Source organism: Ambystoma mexicanum, chromosome 9, assembly GCF_040938575.1.
Source record: "Ambystoma mexicanum isolate Mex_15411 chromosome 9, UKY_AmexF1_1, whole genome shotgun sequence".
NCBI lineage: Eukaryota > Metazoa > Chordata > Amphibia > Caudata > Ambystomatidae > Ambystoma > Ambystoma mexicanum.
Window position 1 is genome coordinate 578422741 of NC_090931.1, and position 20538 is coordinate 578443278.

General features: G+C 42.7%; 1 protein-coding gene across 1 annotated transcript in view; it reads right to left on the reverse strand.

Annotated features, from left to right (window-relative positions):
- Nucleotides 1-20538, reverse strand: part of LOC138488299 (multidrug and toxin extrusion protein 1-like) — a 638882-nt gene that overhangs the window by 204752 nt on the left and 413592 nt on the right. The window contains exon 14 of the mRNA XM_069615181.1: nucleotides 537-669. Coding sequence (XP_069471282.1) covers nucleotides 537-669 — 133 coding nt within the window. The remainder of the gene's footprint in view (nucleotides 1-536; nucleotides 670-20538) is intronic.

Below are 20538 nucleotides of genomic sequence, written 5' to 3' on the forward strand. Positions count from 1 at the left end.
TTCTCGGTCATGGGAATCTTTTCATATTCACACATGTTTAAGTGAATGTTTCTCACCACGGAGGCCATGTTTCCCATGCCTGTGAATCTAAGAAGGTGTACATGTTTGAGATCATGCAGCACCTGTCTTTCTTGATGTTCACGAGTATCCATAGAGAAATTCAAGAATTACTCTATATGTTAAATGTCAGATATTAGAAAAGGAATGGAGGTGGATGAAAGTTGCAATTACACCAACACAGAAGGCAACTCAACAAGGGATGGGGGCCCCAAGACAAGATGGAGCCCAATAATAGGGGAAATCTAATAGCAAGCTTCACCGTCAGTATAGGAACCACTTGAAAAGAGGAAAATAATGTTATGTGAATAGGTGCACTGAGGGTAACATTTGAGACCACAACAGAAAGTTGTGCATACTACTGTTTGTACATTGAAAGTCATTTTGGTCACTAATAATCTCTATCCCTTATATACATTAAGTGATCATGTGCCCACTACAAATCAACAAGTGAAAGAGATGGTACATATAATAGATACCTAGGACACCCATCTTGGTAGGAAACATCAGAATAATTCCCAGTGGTAGGCCGACAATGCAGTATGCTGAACCGCTGACGATAGCCCCAAAGGATTGGAGTCCAGCCCCTCTGAGGACTCCGCTTAGAACACGCTGCAAAGAGACAATGCAAGAAATTTAATATACGAGTAGCTGCGATAAAAACAAATGCTGGACAAATTGGGCAGGGATTTTTTCACCTCAAAACATTTGATATCACCAACTTATTTTACATACAGTATGGGATTATTCAGTGAATATTCCTTTATGAAGAAAGTTACCACAAATCTAGTTCTTTCATCATGCACAATAACACCAGTCTGATACACCAACATTAAAGAACAGCTTTTAACTTTAATACCAAGAGGATCACAGCTTTCTGTCTCCCTCTGCAGATTCCCATTCTGTATGCCCTACTCTGGTTCCATGTAACAGTTTTGTGGGGAAGGGAGATGCAACGGAGGACCTTGGAAGAGAAGCAACAGAGTAGCATCTTAAAGTTCACTTAGCACAACCTCTTCTCCCCAATCATATGAATTGGGGGGAAATGCTTGGAGTCAGGAAAGGCATGAGAAGGGTAACGGCTGACCAGGTGTCTTAACACCTGTGCCTCTTGATGTCACTCTACTTTTCTTGTTTTCAATGTTCACTCCTTCCCTTCCAAGAGTCTAGAGGATACTGCATAAGTTGCATTGTGAGATACCCACAGACAATAAATTCAACATGGATGTCGTATCATAATGGAGCAGTTAGACTGGCAAGTTCTCAGTCTCTGGTGACACATTAGGTGGAAGAAGCTGAACTGTACTCCATTTACTTTTTGGGGCATCCCTGTTCACATCTCAATGGTGAGTGCCCATATTTGAGGTGGTCAGGATATCCAGAGTTCTATGTATAGTTCAATAATCAGACCATTGTGGCTGCAAGACCTGAAGGTTGCAGCCTACTAAGTCTGAAGTCCCCTACAATAAGGCATATCCTTTCTGTTCAGAGACACCTTCATTGACTCCTGGTTTTGGTAGAGTGTTTAAAAGTACTGACCTTTGTAGGTGAGCACTGTTACTTGGGCCTGCCCCAGGATATCAACAATCTTAAAGGTTTCATCATACACCATTCTATGATTTATTTAAATGTTTTTGTGTGCCCCCGACACATTTAGCTACTTTGCAGTGCCTAGTTTTTGTCCACCTGTCTAAGGTGGGATCTGTAGTTAGCTTGCGGGAGGAGTAGATTGTATCCTTGGATAGCTGCTGAGTCAATTACTTGACTGGAATGTAGATTTGAACGTCATTAAGCGAGAAGAGGAGGTAGATTCCTTCTTGGAGGGGAAGAGGGAATTTTGATGGTAACAGGGTAGTTATCAGCACCCTCACTTGGTGAATTGTTAGTCTTTTTGAAGGTTGTTTATTAGGTGGATTTCTAAGTTGTGGAGTCAGGGCACTGCTGATGTGTGCACGCAGTACTTTCATTGTTTTTGCCCCAGTGCTTCTTGCAGTTAAAGTCAGGGTGTTTAGCATGTTTGGCCCTGCTTGATCTTAGCTTGCGGCCCAAACCGTAATGGGAGGTGGGGTACACTTTCTCAGGGAATCAAGACCTTTGCCTCCATAGCTTTGTAGAATGTACATAATATTTTGAACTTTATCCAATACTCCACTAGGAGCCATCGGGTGTATTTCAGGCTAAGGATATTATAGTCCAATTTTGTTAGGTTCAGTCAGTGTCTGGGTGCTTTGTTTTGTATCTCGATCTGATGTCCTTGCATATCTTGTGTATGCATATTCTAGTTACCAAAGTACCCTTGTGTGGTGAATCCCAATTCAATATGTTGTCTAGATGAGTTCAAGGACCCATTTCAGGATCACGAACTGAAGGTTAATGCTCTTAGTGACGGCAGCAATGTGTTGAGAAAAAGTCTGATCTGGTTCATAACAGGCACGAAGACGGAGATCTCTTTCTACTTCTGTGCTTGAATTAAAGCTTCAGCCTTGCCTCAAGTATACTCTGAATTATTTTAGAACAATAATGATAGCATTCAGTTGAACCTTTCTTGGCACATCACTGATCTAATTTGTCGATCGTCTGCCAGCCGCTTCATCGACATTTCATAGGTATTGTGAGCTTCCTTCTCAGCCATCTACAAACTCGTATTGTTCCTATTCTTTTCTCTTGCATGAAGGAATACCCTGCTACACAATCTGAAATTGAATAGTAATCAGCAGAACTTCAGGGAAGTCTGAGGAACTGTGTTGGTAATGCTGCCAGCCTGGAAGGCACGAGAGATTCCAGTGATGTCCCATGGCTGAATAGACGCTGCCAGGCTAAAGCTCAGGGTCTTCTGATGTACCGTCCATCTACACAAGTCCTAGTGCAGGGTGTTAAAAACCCAGGATGCGATGTGAGGAAAGTGATGGTAACGTTGGCGTGTTTTTACATGATAAATGTTAGCTTATGTTTTAATACCACCCAACACTAGGTAGGTGTACTGAAGCCATGGTTATGCCACTTGAACTTCATTACATTTCATTTAGTTTGGAAAGGGGGGGCAAAAAGAAGCTGCACACTAGGCATGACATGCTGTGGATGAACTCTGTAGGGGTTTGAAACTACTTTTACAGTTGGCCAAAAATGGCAGAAATGTATAATAGCTCAGTGCAGAAGAATGTATATCATTTAGTAAAAGACATACGTACAACTGGGCTTCCCCATTACAAGCAGAAAACTAAAAATCGATGAATGTACTTTTTTTTAGCCAATGTCTCTAAAGCACTGGGGATTCCTATGGGCGGCATTCCATTACATCCTCATTTAGCTTGTCCGTGCCAAAGAGTGCAGTCCACAAGCTATCTCTATAATAACACATGTAATACATGCATGTTTTGGTGGCTTTAAGCCTTACCGGTAAGGCTTGTCTTGAGTCACAGAGCACCTGGAACTCGCTTACGAGCATTCCTTTCCCACTTGGGAAGACTCACTAAGATAACCAAAGGCAATGGAAATGTGTTAGCCAATGTTCCTTAATGAGTGTGAATTCCTTTGGGTATCAAGTTTCTAAAATGTTGGCTTGGACAACTAAGTTGTCTTAGGTTCATGGGGCAGGGTGGAATCTTGGTTAGCGATCTTAATGATTTGATCAGCATTTTATACAGGCGAGGGTAGGAGAATTCTCATTTGGCAGTTGTTCCCAGCCTGTGGTGTCTAGATACATCCAGGGTATTATTTAGCACCGTGTCCCTGAGTGTGTTCCCGCCTTATTAGTTTTAGCTCCTGGGCGGTGTTTTAATGCACCCACAAAAGGAGCCAAGACACTTCTCTCCGTGCCCAGCCTTTTTAATTGAAGAGCAATTCACCCGCTTGCACCACACATCACTAATGTGTGCAGCACATCACTCCTAGAGGCCCTGAAGCATACACTAATCATGCCACTTCTGAAGAAGGCATAGACTGTTTCCAAGCTTGTCACAACACAATGGCAAACATTAACTGACCTGCTCAATGACAATCACAAAAGTCCACAAAAAAGTAAAGACACCACTATATGAAATAATTTGTACTCAAAATTATGGACAATAGCCAGTATGTGGTGAGAGTAGTTTTTTTAATCTGTAACTTGTGTCTCCTTCTTGCACTGCGCTACGATATCCCGCTGGGAAAGGACCGTGCTTCACCAACATGCACCACATATCACTAACGTGTGCAACACCATATAAATACATAATTGAACAGCTAACACGAAAATCATTGTGAACCAGCCCAAGTACCCAGCAAAGGTCTGCTCTAAATTGATGTATGGTAATTTCCTTGTGGACCTCGGGCTTGGTGGGAAACATGGACTCGCGAAGGTCAGCGAGGGCTCATCGGCTAGCTCAGGTTTCCTGGGTGGGAAATTGATCCTCCTGATTCAGCGAGCATCGGTGCAGAGGACAGAGGTGAGGCGAGGTTTCCTTAACCGCTCACTCTGAACTCTGCTGGGTGGACCGACCACAGGAATCCCACATGGCACAGTATTTTCGCCCCCACGGATGAAAGACCTTAGAAGGAAGACATTAAGGAAAGCATGACAGAAACTTCAAATGGATAACAGGAAAACACCCCCCTGTAGTACCTAGGAGGGCATGTCCTAAGAGAAGAGGATACCTGATAGAAATCTGCAGTCCATGAGGTCAAATTACCTTTGGAATAGGAAACAGTCAATGAAAAAAACATTGAGAATACTGTGCAACGCGCCAGATGGAAGCATGGAAAAATATGTGGGAGACCTGCAGAATACCTCTAGGCAGCCCAGTAAGCCACTGGACCACACCCCGTAACGTACCCCTGTTGCCTTTACAAAAGAAGATCTCTTGACATGTCTCAAGGCCCTGAAAAATATCATATCTCAGGAAATGGCAGGTCTGAAGAGAGAGCTCATGCAAAGCATTAAGGAACTCAGGACCGAGGAGTGCAGAAGAGAGATTATCCCTGCAGACAGCAGACAAGTGTGAGGGTCTTGAAAAGTAAGTTGCAAAGGGATAACATGGGTCTAACATTCCTGAAAGAAGGGGCAGAAGTGGAGGATATGTAAGGTATGCTACAGGAGCTGTTCACAGTGGTTTTCCCGGGGATACAACTACGATCCACAGAGATTGACAGAGCACACAGAACTGGACAACTCAACTCGAAGAATAGTGAGAGGAAGACCCGGGACGTCGTCTTCAAACTTCACAGAAAGAATCCTATGCAAGGCTAGGGAGAAAGGCCAGATTATGTTGAGCATGGAAGAAATTACATATAACAGGGTATTTGACCCATGCTCGTTGTCAGTAGAGGGGCTCCCACGCTCCCTTTTTCTGATTATGTTTAGAGGGACAAACATGTAATTGTTCAAAGACCTTTCAAATGGCATGCTGAAAAGCGAAGAGACTTGAAGCCAATAACCGATAAGCTGCTCAGCAAAACTGTGAGAAACAAGTGGACGTTCCGAACGGGCCTGCAATTTGAAGTGCAGGGCCAGAGACATACGATCACCACCCTGAAACAGGGATGTAAAGTCCTGAAGATGCAGGTATGACCCAAAGGGTGTCCCGTCTGAAGAAGAGACTAAGAGTATGCTATAAGCCGGACCAATAGCACAGCGAGTAGAGCGCCCGCTTTGACATTCATGCAGAGCTTGCTGACGCAGGTTTGAATCCCGGCAGGGCCATACTCAGCCTTTCATCCTTCTGGGGTCGATAAATGAGCACCACACACTGTGAGTAATAATAAGCAGCGCTCAGATATCCGAGGGTTTGTAGCGCTATATAAATGCTAAATCATCAATAAGAGATGGAAACTCAAAATTTTGATCGGTAACGTCAAAAAACAACAACAAATGAGATACCTTCCTGTGGAATATCTCAAAGTGCAGAGAACTGATACAATCTTACCTAACTGAAACTTGTGAGGATCCCTAGAGGGGGCAAATAAGAAACACGACCTTGCGGATGAGAAAAGGTAATGAAGGTCAGAGAGAGCGCAACCTCTCAGTCGAACTACCCACATAACAGACCCCATGACCCTAAGCGAATGTCATTTCAAGGGTTAGATGACATGTGAACTAGAGAGAGACAGCACCAGCGAAATATTCAGGAACACATGGTCACCGCAGGGGAGTTCCTACACTTGGAGAGCTGACATGGGATCATGGCAATGGAGTGCACCCCTTACACTGTTCACACACTTTTGTATTGTAATATAGTTTGTGGAAGAGGGTTTAGGGATGGAATTATGGGGTTCCTACCACGTCACTCAAGTTTACTCATGTGGTTCTAATACAGGAAACCCAGGAGGTTAGCTCAGCAGCAACGTGTTCGCCTTGGAAGCAAGACGACACAAAGCAACACAGGTGCGATCCCCCGGTCCGCGCTTAGAAACCTCTGGGTATTTAAGCGCGTTATAAATATGCAACTAAGACAAAAAACAATTACGCAACTAAAAAAACAAACAATTCCTGTAACAGCACCTCAATGCCCGCGGGCTGTGTGAGCGCTTTAAAAATGCAAAATAAAAATAAGCCCTTTGGTGGCAAAAGATAAAAGTAGACTAAAGCATTGAGGTTTTTCCAAACAGTACCTGGCCTCCGCATGAAGTAAGACGGATGGGGTAGCGATTCCATGCAGAAGCCACCTGGGCCTTATTGCTCGGATGTCTTGGAAGGGGGGAGGTATGTAGCAGCCAGATGCACATTGGGGACGACTACGTTCACGCTAATCTCTGTATATGCCCCCAATACAAGACAGAATAGCTTCCTCATGGAACTGATACCTGCCATATCACATTTCACCCTGGGAGATATTGTATTAGGCAGGGATTTAAACTTGATCATGGATAGAGTTCATGAACCACTCAAAGCGGCTCCATTTGCAGGGAGTAGAGGCAACCACAAAACTCAAGAAAGAAATTGTGAACCTGGGGCTCTTTAATAACTGTTGAGTGACCCACATAACAGAACAGGAGTATTCCTTTATCTCACACAAATAGAATCTACACCAGGAGAGACTATATGTTAGCATCCAACACACTCCCAAACTCAGTAGAGAAGACTAAGATGGGGATATCACGAGATCAGATCACTGGCAGATTATCCTACAGGTGTCCCAGGGAAAACAACTGCAAAGATGATGCTCATGGATGTTACCCAGGGACGTAATGAGACCCAATGTTCAGCGTGAAATAGCCAAGGAGATAGGTGAATTCTTTAGTAATAACCCACCTGAAGTTACATCACTGAACAACACATGGGATGAGTTTAAAGCAGTGATAAGAGGGAACCTCTTGGCATTGGGCTCTGAGCCAGCCAAAACCAAGAAATTGGAGAGTGATTGGCCGACTGCCGAATTGAAAGAGTTGGATGAGAAATATAGAAGAATTGGGGCACTGAATGACTTGAGAAAATAGACGAACCTGAGGGGCCATCTCAATACGGTACTACTAACAGGGCTGAAAGGAGAATGCTCAACATATGCACATGTGCACATATCATGAGAAAGCGAACAACGCAGACTATCTATTGGCTCATGAACTTCGAACAAAACAAATACAGTCGAGAATAGTGGACCTAATAAATGAGAAGGGTACCAAGGTCCAGGATACCAAGCGTATACTGGTGATGTTAAGGCAATTTTATGAGCAGCTCAATTAGGCAGAAGGGAAGGAGGCCCAAAGCAGACAGTATATAAAGGAAGTGAAGTTGCAAAAAATAACTGAAGAACAGAAGATGAGTTGGATGACCCAATAACAGTAGAAGAGATACTGATAGCTATACAATCAATGAAAGCTAACAAAGCTCCTGGTCCGGATGGCCTAACAATCCACTTATACAAACAATTTGTGAAAGACTAGCTAAGACCATGATAGAAATATTTAATTCCCAAACTGGGGAAAGATCCAACCCTATGCAGCTGCCACAGGCCCATTGCTCTCCTGAATATGGACGAGAAGATCTTTGCTAAGATCCTTGCACTGCGTATTGATAAGCTGCTCTTGCAGCTAATACACCCAGAACAAACTGGCTTTTTAGCATGTAGACAGACCTTTGACAATATCAGGAAAGTAACCCAACTCATTGATAAGGCTTTGAGATCCCCGGAGACCCAGCGATAATCTTAGCATTCGACACTGAGAAAGCATTTGATAGGATGAGCCGGAAGTTCCTAAAGGGGGTACTGGAGGAATCTGGGTTTGGGCATAACATAATTAAATGGATCTTCAGCATTTATGTGGTGCTCACAGCATAAATAAAGGTAAATGATACACTCTCAGAGAGCCTATTACTAAGAAAGGGAACGGGGCAAGGCTGCCGGGTCTCCCCGCTGTTATTTTCCTTAAGCATGGAGCCTTTAGCCAGCAGATTGAGAGCCAACCAAAACATCTGGGGCATCAAATTCGGCAATAAAAGAATATAAAATCGACTTTTTGGCCGATGACATCTTGGTATCAATAACGAATCCAGAACTCTCCATTGAAGCCTTGCAGACAGAACAGGGTTATAAGGTGCAACCTCAGGGTTTCTGGTAAGTTATTCAAAATCCGAAGCCCTAAATTTGTCTGCTGCCACAGACAGTGTGGCAAATATGAAAAATGCCTACACCTTTAGCTGGGTGAAAAAACATTAAGTAATTGAGATTTGGAATTACGACAAAAATAGGCAAGCTGTATGAGTCGAACTTCCTGCAAGTCTTTGCCCACATCATTGAAGATATGGCACTAGGGAAGCAGGAACCACGTCTTTGATATGCGTAATTTTAGATATCTACTGATCAAGTTTTTGTACGACACAGCTCACCACTGTCGTAGACATTGAGAAATAAACATGTACAACCTTAGACCAAGGACCATATTTTAACAGTTTCATTTCATTCAAACGTAATGTTCCATTAGGAATCCTCTACATAAAGTGCGTACATTTTTGGTTTATTATGGCAAGTGCATTTAACAACTTAAGTATTGTGTTAGACAGCAGCACAGATATCCTAAAGATGGGATTCTGCATTACCTACATTTGCACATTTGTATACTAGTTACCAGGCATGGTACAGTTGCGCTCTGTCACTTATATGTCCACTCCATTTGGTACTTAGAGTATATTTCTTTGTTATGCCCTAAGAGGGACATATGTTATTCTGGCATTGGTAGATTCCATATATGATTTAAGCTTTTAGATCCTCTTCATGGACCTTGGAGAGTTTTCTCTCCCTCAGCTCACTTGTTTTCTAGGCCGTTTACATTAGGTTACAATTGTGCATATGACTTTTTTTTAATAGAAATGTTCACTATCTACCATTATACTTATACATTGCTGCAATGGTCACCATGGCACATACTGAGCTATTTATTTGGAGGACGTACATTCTTTAAAAATACCCCATTCACATTTCTTTCAAGAATTGATTTTTAGTAATTATAATGAGGTTTATCTTATTGTGTTTCCGGATAATCATGTCTATTTTGTACAGATGCCCATCAGCATCAGTAACTCCATTTAATCGGCAGCCCCGCTGCATCATCATGACAATGTCCATGACATCACGTTTCTACCAATGTTGTCACAACGCCCGCATCAACTGTGAGAAACCTGAGGGTATCCTCACTCCTAAAGCCTCTGATTTCTCTTCTCAGGTGGCCAGGGAAAGGCCATCACTCTTGGATCCCGACCCTGGGGGTGGAGAAGCGAGGGAGGATCACCTGGGTGGAGAGTCCTTGGGGATTGGGAGTGGGGTGCAACCAGGCAGACATGGTATCCCCTTTTCCCATTGACGATTAGCAAAATCTTTCCCTGACTTTCATAGGTTATTGTAAGGCATCTCCCCTTATTTTCCCACATGTGTACAATTGACAGTACTGAGATGAGAGCAATGAAGACTACACTCTTTCACCACTCTGGTACTGGGACGAGGAAGAGGCCTGCTAAGAGCTGTGAGGGTCAGGCATGTCCTTTTGATTGTGGTCAGGCAGGGCTAATTGGCCATTCACACCTGCAGCCTGTCAAGCAGCTGCATGTGTCTAAAAGGAGACCAGCCCAGCAGGGAAGAGAGCGACAGGAGAAGCAGCAGGGAGGCCGGTGGAAGCAGCAAGGAACCTTTTCTGAGCAGGACGCCAAGATGCTAGGGACTGCAGGGAGAGGCGGTCCATGGAAGCATAGCATAGGAGTTGGGGCTCCGTGGAGCGGACTGAAGGAGATGACAGGAGCTGTATGCGAAGGCTGTCCCTTTCCCTTATGTTTGAGGTGCTCGTACCCCTGTGTTGAAAGGCTGACATAGGAGTGCCTGAGAAGCAGGAGCTGGCATTCTGACATTCAAGAACTTTTAAAGTGACCAGTGAGTTTCTGATAAGTGAAAATGCCGGTTTGCAAGTGTTTGAACTTTACTGCCAGGAATACTTAGTATTGGAGTGGTCGTGTGCCTCCGAAGAGTACTTTTTTTTAAAAAAAAGTCTCCTATATTAATCATTGACAATGACTAAACTGCCATGAATACTTTGTATCTGAGTGGCCGCATGTGTAAGGAAAGACGTTTGCGAAGGACTCTGAACGCTGTACAATCCATTTAAAGTGAAATTAATTAATTAAGAACTAAATTGAATGAGAGTTACAAGCCCAGAACTATTGAATACCGAACTGAACAAAAACTTTGCAAACAAACAGAACTATTACATGTAGACGTTAGAGGGGAACGGAACCTACAAATGCAAATAAAGCCAATCTATGCTGAGTTCTAAAGTGAATGTAACTTTAAAGAATAAGCAAAACGAAAAGTTACTGAAGCTTGATTTAAACTGAACTTTAAAATTAAATGACAGATAGGAGTATATTCGATACCAAGTGGTGTGAAAGCTACAAACCAGAATTAACTGAACTTTGGAAATTGAAATTCAGATTTGAGACATGTACTAACTTGAGGACTGAATCTCAAGGTTCTCTTGTATTTGAATTGCGCTGCTTGGGGCTTGGGGAAGGGAACCCTGAGGAGTGCTTAAAACTATATCACTTTGAACTTAAGAAAGATAATCTCAAGACTTTTCTTTTGGAACTGTTTTACACTTGGAGAAAGGAGCCGAAAAAAGGCTGCGAGCTGGAAGCAGCTCAAAACTTAATTTTGAACACTGTTTCTTTGGTTACTGACCTCCCTACACATTGGGGGTCATTCAGAGTAGGGCGGTAAGGGTTAACGTCACCGGTAACGAGACCCGTGCCGTTAAACCCTTACCGCCCTATTCCGAGTTCCCTTTGCGGGTTGGTACTTAACGCCTGCTTTTTGCAGGTGTTAAAAAACCAACCCGCAAAGGGACCTAGGAACTAATTACGGCACCGTAATTTACAGTGCCGTAATTAGCGCCTTCCCCATTCCCATTGAGCTCTATGGGCCAAAAATGGGAATGGGGAAAGGCCCATGGTGAATGGGGAATTACCGCCCCCGCCAACCTTGGAATGGGGCGGTAATTACACCATTCACCATGGTGGAATCGGAAAGATAACGGCGTCAACCAAGGCGCTAATAGCGCCTTGGTTAACGCCAGGGTCGGAATGAGGCCCATTGTATTGATCTAGTGTTTGAATTCTGAATCTGTTGCCTCTGTCCTGCTTGATGATGCCTACCCACAACCCTTATGCAGGTTATTTATTTAATAGTGGTCCGTTCATTCGCCAGTGTGACTTCTTCCAGTTAACACGTCTGAGTATCTATGGCTGCCGCCATTCTACTTGAGTAAGTGTTACTAACGTTTGAGTCTTTTGTATATAGAGTCTTTAACTTTTGTTCACTGGGTTCAGTATCTAACACTGCCATGGATGACTGTTCTATTGCAGCCAATGATTAGGAGTGTTTTCATGTGGGCAGTGATCGTCTACAGGTTTTTATACCTCCATCTTTATTTATTTTTTAAAGGGAATTTTGGTGTATTTGGCACCCACCAGAGTACTCACTCGTAGTTGGGCAAATCACACACGTTTGTACATGGACTTGTAACTCATTTCTTAGGGTGTTCTCATTTGAGTCAGCGAGTTTTAGGTCGCACATATTGTGGAGCTACAGCATGAGACTGACTATTTAACTACACCATCAGTTGAGTAAGCAGTACATTTTAACATCATGATGACCTGGGGTTGACACGCAGATCATCGTTTAGTTTCTCTCATTATTCTGTATTTACTTTTGCACAGAGATGGAAGTTTCGACATCCCAATCTGAGATTGATGTTTACAAAGGAGATGGGTAAAGTAGTGCTCCTTGGCTTTTCATCAAATAACAGGATGCTATGATCAGTGACCCCAAGACTCATATTAGCTTTTGGTTTTGTTTGATTTTTCTGTTGTATTATCACCAATGAGGTCCTTGAAGGGGGACATCCTATGGTCGAAATGCATTGGAAACTTAAACTTTCACCCAGTTCGTCTCCTGATTAAAACTTGTATTTTATAAATACTAGCATGTATTTACCTAGATAATTATTTGTCACTAAGAAAAGTACTGAAGTTGCGCAAATCATTTCTTTTGAAAATAGCGGCATTATTTGCAAGGGAACAGACAGCACCAGGGGACTTTTCTCCTTGGTCTCAGGTTGTACAAGATGGAAAGGGCTTACCATATCTTGGTTTGGGAGAATAAACACAATTAAAATGAACATTCTCCCCCGACTTTTGTATTTATTCCAGAGCCTCTCTATTCTGTTTCCCAAGATGGAACTAGAGAGGCTGCAAAGGGAAGTCACACGATTAAAAAGATTGGTGAAAAAGAGCAGTTTCCAGGAATATTCTAGAAACTCCCTTATCCAAAGGCGAGCTCCAAGGCACCGACTTCCAGGCGTACTGTTACGGTGCCCACCTCTGAACACCTAGGGAATGGTGCCAAGTGGATTCAGTGAAACAATGGTGAACAATGGACACTGTAGTACTGGCCATATCATTATGGCAAGCCCTATGGCTCCTTAGGGATGCTAGATCTAAATCTCTTTATATTAACCTGGGGACTAAGACTACCCTGGATACCTGGAATAAGCTTGCCTTCAATGCCAGATTTATCCACCTTCCCATCGCCACCTACCCCAATACACGACAATGCAGACTTCAACACGGCCTACGGTCCGGACGCCTTCCAGAAATAGAGAGACAATAGAAGGCGGTGCATAGCAGACATTTTTAGAAATAACGAGATTTAGACATTCCAAGAGGGCAAAACCCAATTTCACCTCATGGAACAGGACAGATTTCAATACTACCAGATCAGATACTGGATTCAACAAGCAGCCACTAGACAACTAACTACATTTTAGCACTTTTTGATACAATCTGACTCCATAAAGGGCCTGGTTACACACATCTGTAGCATTCTAAGGGAACTAAGAGGCAACAGAAAATGGGTTTACATGACAGTCTGGGAGAAAGACCTGGGCAGGGAAATCACAGATGAGGAATGGTAGGATATCTGGAACCGTAACAATATCTCCTCCACCTTGGTGCAATTGAAGGAAATAGCCCATAAAATGTAATTGAGATGGTATCTAACCCCGAAACGCTTGCATAGAATTTACCCAGATACTTCTAAGAATGGTGGGAGAAGATGTGGTCAGGTGGGAACCTTTATGCATATGTGGGGCGAGTTCCCAGTAGTGAAACCATTCTGGGAAGATGTTTTGTAGTGAAACCATTCTGGGGAGATGTTTTGCTACACATATCAAAAGTGATTGATCGAATCTTCCCATTTGAGCCCACAGTCTTCCTTTTAGGGATACTCATTAAGGAAAACTATACGAGACAGGCCAATAAAGGTAGGGTGATGATCACAATGCTGCTGGCAGACAAACTGGTAATAGACGCCAGATGGATGGGGCATGACCCCCTTCCTCCACACATAAATCTATGGTGGGTCAAATTGTGGATTATTTTAGCAACTGAAAAGCTGTCCTTCCATATAACTGAAAACAGGGACTCCTTTTCCAGAAACTGGGCAGTGGCACTGACATATCTATCGTCAGAATATATGACAATTGCATGCCCCCAGAGATTACAAGCCCTCAATCTATTTGACCTGCACATACAGGATCCAGGAGGAGAATACTAGACACCAGAAATGAAGACGTGTGTAGATCATCTCCCCTATCAGAACCATATGGGGGGGTGGATCGGCCCTCTAGGGAAGTGGGAGAGATGGAATCAGAGACAACCCTATACCCCAAGATTATGACACAGAGATGATAGGACCTTGAGAGAAGGGGGAATGGATGGGAATAGGGAGGAGTGGAAGAGGGGCGGAAGGAGGGAAAAGGAATAATGTAATGCTATCACTGCATTGATATTGAATGTTTGGTTAATGTTTAATTTTTGAGTTTCTCACTCAATTGATGTCTATGAAGTAAGAAATAAAATCAATAGAGAGTTTGGGAGAACAAAATATTCAATAAAGCTATTTTTTTCAGAGGGCCCAAAATATTACATCAATGTTTGTGCTCAAGGGAGAAAAATCATATAGCATTGAGTTCCGGGTGCGACTTCATTTTAGATTTATATATACCCCCCTCATATATTATCTTATCTTCATTTTGTGTTTTGTTATGATCTGTGAGATGCCCGAGAGTGTTTGTGAAGTTGAGGGGTAATATCGAGTGGAGAGTAGTAGTTGTGCAGGGAGGGGAAGAGTAGAAGTAGTACAGAGAGAGATTAATAGTGTGGAGAGGAGAGAGTAGTAGGGGGTGAGGAGAATGGGAAATAGTAGGTAGTAAGATCAGAGGGTGAATTAAACAGTAAGTATATTTATAACCAGGGAAGAACAATACTCTTGATCCCAGAAGAATGTACAATAGATAAGATATAAGATTTGACAGGCAGAAGTAAGCTTCTCACAATGGGGTGAGTTTGAGTGACATTCTGACCAGTTTGAGGACGGGAGTAAATGGAGCAGTCACCAGGGACAATATATAGGTGGACATACATAGATTATGGACAATCAACATTAGACAATTTTAAGTACAGGTAGGCAGTACGGCCAGCTGTGTTACGGATGTGACCATGATGGATGAAGTGTTAGAGCAGAAGCAGAGAAAGTGATGTCAGAGGCAGGTTAGTCATGAGGGAAAAATGTTAGCTTGAAGGCAGATGAAAGGTACGTTAAGAGGGTAAATCAGATGTGAGGAGAAAGGCTTTCAGTGTGGTTTTGAGCTAACCAGTGTGTGGACTGTTTCTTGGATGTCCAGGGGAAGAGAATTCCATGCAAGTGGAGCAAAATGAGAGAAAGAGCGGCATCGAGAGGAAGCAATGGGAGGGCAAGGTGCCACAAGGGTAGTCGAGGAGGCAGAGCAGAGATTATGAGAAGGCTTGTACAGTTGAATAGAGAAGGATAGATACAGTCATGTTTTACCATGGATAGATTTGTGACCAGAGAAGAAACCGTTTTGCATCATCAGACATCCAGCCTGGTGAAGGAAAGAGGAAGTAGGTGTGAAGTGAGGGAGTTAAAATAGTCCTGGTTTGCGAAGTTAATGATCTTGCTGAGAGGACAGAAAGCGCAGTTGGAGAGACCAAACTAGTCCGGAATAGAGAACACAAGAGTGGTTAAGAGATGCTTGGCAGTGTTGAAACGAAGAAGGTGCCTGATTTCCTTAATATTTAGGAGGTTGAGGCGAGCAGCCGTTGCAGTTTTGGGAATTAAAGTAGAGACAGTGTGAGAAGGGTCATAGATGATGCCAAGGTTTCTAGCGGAAGAGGAGTAGGAGAGAGTGCAAGTTGGGCACTGGATAGGCATGGGAAGAGATGAAAGAGTATTTGGCAGGGAAGAAATGCACCACTGTTTTTATAGAGTTTAACATCAGAGAGTGTGAAGCCATCCAATATTTAATGGCAGAGAGACAGTTGGATATTTTGAAAGAAATCAGAGGAGAGTTCAGAAAAAGAGAAGAAGACTTGGGTGTTGCCTGCAAAGAGTTAGTATGAGAACCCTAAGGAGGAAATAAGTGCGCCAAGAGCAGAGGTGTAGAGTGTAAAGAGGAGAGGACCAAAGACAGAGCCTTGTGGAACATCAACAGTTAGAGGAGTGAGTTGAGAGGTGGTGGTGTTCCAGAGAATTGGTGAGGTGCCTGGTAGGATTCAATCAAGACAATGGCTCAATTACGAATCCCAACAGAGAGTATTAAAGAGATCAACGTGATCAACAGTGGCAGCGGAGCTATGAAGGAAAATTAAGAAAGATAGGTTGGAGTGCTTACCAGAGGCAAAGTTGGAGACATTAATTACAGGAGTTTCAGTGGAGTGACAGGAGCGGAAACGTAGGTGTGTAGGGGGCTCTAACATGGTGGATGTCTATACATTTGTAAGACGTTGAACACAACCCTTTCTAGCACTTTAGAGTAGTGCGGAAGGAGAGACACATGGTGAAAGTTAGCTGGTAGGTTCAGGTCATACCATTGCTTTTTTAGGAGAGAGATGACCATGGCCATTTTGGAAATAGTGGAGTTGAAGGACAGGTTGAAGAGTTTAGCAAGGTGAATGGCCACTAAGGGGCAAATTGACTTGACTAGCTGAGAAGGAAGAGGGATGGCGGGGGCACAAGAGGGGGTTAGCCTTCATCAGTAGAGGTATGACTTCTTCATTATTAGTGTGACTAAAGTGGGAGATAGAGGCAGACAATGATGGTAGAGTAGGTGGAGTGTACAAGTAGGAAAAGGTAGTGTGAGAAAGGCCAGGACAAAGTTTCTACATTTTTAAATGTTTGTACCAAAGTATTCGGCTAGGTTATTAGCTATGAGAGTGGAGTTGATAGGCATAGGTTTAGGAGTGAGGAGTGAGGATTGAGTTTAGGCTGCCCTGGAGCCGGTGAGGATGGTTGGAGTGACAGTCCATGAGGGTCAGGTAGAGGACTTGAGAGAGTTTAAGACAGAGAGAGAGTGAGTTGCAGGTCCTCATGTGAGTGGGTACGCCTCAATTTGTGCAGCAGCTGACGCATGCCTGCGCAGTGTGAGCACATGAATGGGGTGATCCATGATTGAGGACACTAAGACTTAAGGGTGCAAGTTATCAGTCAGAAGTAAGAGAAGCAAGAGAAACAAGTACACATGCACTCAAATGTTAATCTGTGTAATACTACAAAGCATAGATTGTTGTTAGAGTTTTGTAAATTCAAAATATTAAATTCATAATACAAACCATTCACATCCCATATAGATACAATGTACAGACAATATGGAGAACAAAAAAGAACAGAAAAAGACACAAGAAAAACCCATTAATTAAAAACATTACTTCAGAGTCTAGTACATCTATAAAGAATCGATCTGTGTACCATGTACTTGTTCAGCATGCCAAATCTACACATGCTACAAGTCCCACAAATCAAATAACACTTGAAACTGACCACTACTTGCAACAGCGTATTGCCGAGACCATGCTTGTCATTTTAATGTTAAATTATGTGTCTCCAATCTGAAGTAGTGGGACATCTCCATTGATCAGATAGATATCCTTGAAAACATCAAAAGGTTGAGCTTGTCTCGAGCTCCCGGACCAGATGGTCTCAAAAACAAGACATTAAAATTACATCCTGATTTCGTGGGCTGAGGTCTGCTTTATCCCATTTAAAAATATCATTGAGGAAAAAAAGAATTCCGAACTCATGGATAAGCGCAATAATTGTGCCTGTGTTTAAAAAGGGATTAAGAACAGACCGAAAAAAGTACATGCCAATTGCCCTTTTAGATGTTGTGGGAAAAGTCTTTGCAACCCAACTGTTATTACAACTGACAGATTGGATAAAAGTGGCAGGAGTGGCCAATGATCGCCAAACTGTTTTCGTCAAAGGTGTTGTATGCGGATTTAATCTAATGATAATTAATCTACTAAAAATGGAGGCTATAAGGAAATATCCAAAGTTTACATAGCCTTCATAGATTTGGCTCACGCGTTTGACAATATCGATCGTGAGCTTCTCTGGACAAAACTTAGCAAATGGGGGTGTCCAGGTAGCTGGCTTGCTGCAATGAAAGAACTTTATTCTGGCACCACGATAAAAGTCAGATTGGATTTTCAAGGAAATCTTTCTGCAGCCATCGCAACAACAAGAGGTGTGAAACAGGAGTGCCCAACTCAAGGGCACTCTATTCAGTGCATTTATTTCCGATATAGAAAGAGCATTTGAAACAACAAGATCCTTTGCTACGAAAATAAACGGAAATCGACGTGGCCATATACTATATGCTGATGACATTGTGCTAATGGATATAACCCTGATTGGTTTGCAAAGAAAATTGACAGCTCTAAAAGAGTACATGGATGCAAATGCTCTTGTGATTAATCCAACAAAATCTAGTCGGATAAGGTAATCGGCGAAAATTCAATTGGAAATTGGAAAATAAACCAATCCGACTCACGATGGAAACCCAGTACTTGGGAGTGACGATAAACTCTCGTATTAATGACGACAATTTGGTTGCAAAAATCCATCGGAAATGTAAAGCTTTAGCAGCCCAAGTAGTCATACTAAATAAGAAGTATGGGAAATTCACCTTGAAACCAACTACTGAATTCTATAAAGCAAAGGTTATCCAAGCATTAATCTTTGTTGCTGAAACTATGCTAGGCTGTCCGGCTGGGACATGGTCCTGGTGCGAAAATACATTCTGGGGTAAATTGCTATCATTGCCCAGAGGGATCCCAACTGCTTGTATTCGATATGAGCTCGGTTTAACTTTGATCAATGCAAAGGTGATGTGGAACATGCTGTCAGCGTATAGGAAAGTTTTGGGAGTGGATGATCTGCCTCAATATCAAATTCTTCGTAATGATGAAAACGATGCTGGTGTCTCAATTGTTAGTATGTGGAAACAAACCTGTTTGAATATATTAAAACAACTACAAACTGACCAACTGCTGTTGATCCAGAACGCTAATGCAGTAAAAAAGAAATTATGGGACCAAGCAGTGCTTTATGTGGGCTGGGGCCTGCCGGGGCTGGGCCCCACCAGTCTCCAGAAAGTGGAGCTGAGCCGGGGCCCTGCCGGGGTCCCGGTCCCACACAACGTTGGCGGGACGCATTATCCCGCCACGGCCGCGACGGGAGATGCGCCCGCCATTATGTCGGGCAAGCTGACAGAAGTGTCAGCCAGCCACAGCGACGCTGAGGCTGGCGGCACTTCTGTCAGCCAGTGTAACTTCCTCTGATGACCTCATCAGGATCATCAGAGGAAGTTACTGTCCCTTTGTTTGCCCTCCCCAGGTCACTGACCCTCACGAACCCGCTGGCTTCGTGATCTAATATGCAGATTAGATCACAGAGCCCACAGAGAGTGAAAGACGCCTCGGGCTCAGTGATCTATCTGCTCAGTGCAGAAAGATCACAGAGCCCGAGGCTTCTACCTCCGTCGACAAAGCTTTATAAAAGATGCCTTGAATTGTGTACGTTTCAAGACATCTTTTATAAACGTAGAAATATTTCTATGTTTATAAAAGACGATTTGAAACGTACACAATTCAAGGCATCTTTTATAAAGCTTTGTCGACGGACAAAGCCACCCTGGGTTTTGTCCGTCATCAACGCTTTATAAAAGATGCCTTGAATTGTTTGCATGTGAAGCCATCTTTTATAAACATAGAAATATGTTACAAATGTCTGTTTATAAAAGGTGGCTTGAAAAGTACACAAACCATAGTAAGATAAGCACACAAGTATTCGTAACTTACTATGGTTTGTGCACTTTTCAAGCCACCTTTTATAAACATAGAAATATGTAACATTGCTACGTTTGTAAAAGATGGCTTGAAAAGTACACAAACCATAGTAGTACGCATACAAAAATAAATGCTCACATACATTTATATATTTGTTTGCGCACCCTACTATGATTTGTGCACTTTTAGGCCACGCCCACAATGAAAGCCACGGCCCCAAACGAGGGCCCCCCCTCCATTTCTTACCCCACTTAAAGCACGGGGACCAAGATTGGTGTGAAAACCAAGACCAAAGATCACTCCATAGATGCATGGTTGAAAATGCTTCTGAAGCGCGGTTGGTCAATACTCTCCCTAAATATCTCCAAAATTTTCCATGCAAAGAAAGAAGGAACATCTTCTTGAAATTTCGTATGATCCTGTTCCAAACCAAAGTAATTATGAATATAAGAAGCAAAGACAAAGATTCTGATGAAGATTGCAGATTTTGTAAAAACAGAAAAAGAAACGTTAAAACATCTTGTACTATATTGTAGAAAATTAAGAGACTTAAGAACAGCATACTTGCGACCGGAAATTCTAAAGCATCTGCATTTAAATGGCGAAGATTGGTGGAATATAATTTCGGAAGGAACAGTCTTTAAACTAATTTTCACATTAACATTTTATTTAGAGAAACTGGAAATAACAATGGCGGACCATCTTTGAGCAAATTCACTTTGGCTCATAAAATTATATTTTAGTTCCTTGATAGAGACTTTGAAAGATAATTATATAATATGCAATTAATGCTAATTCTGAATCTTTGTTGAAATGTTTTTGAA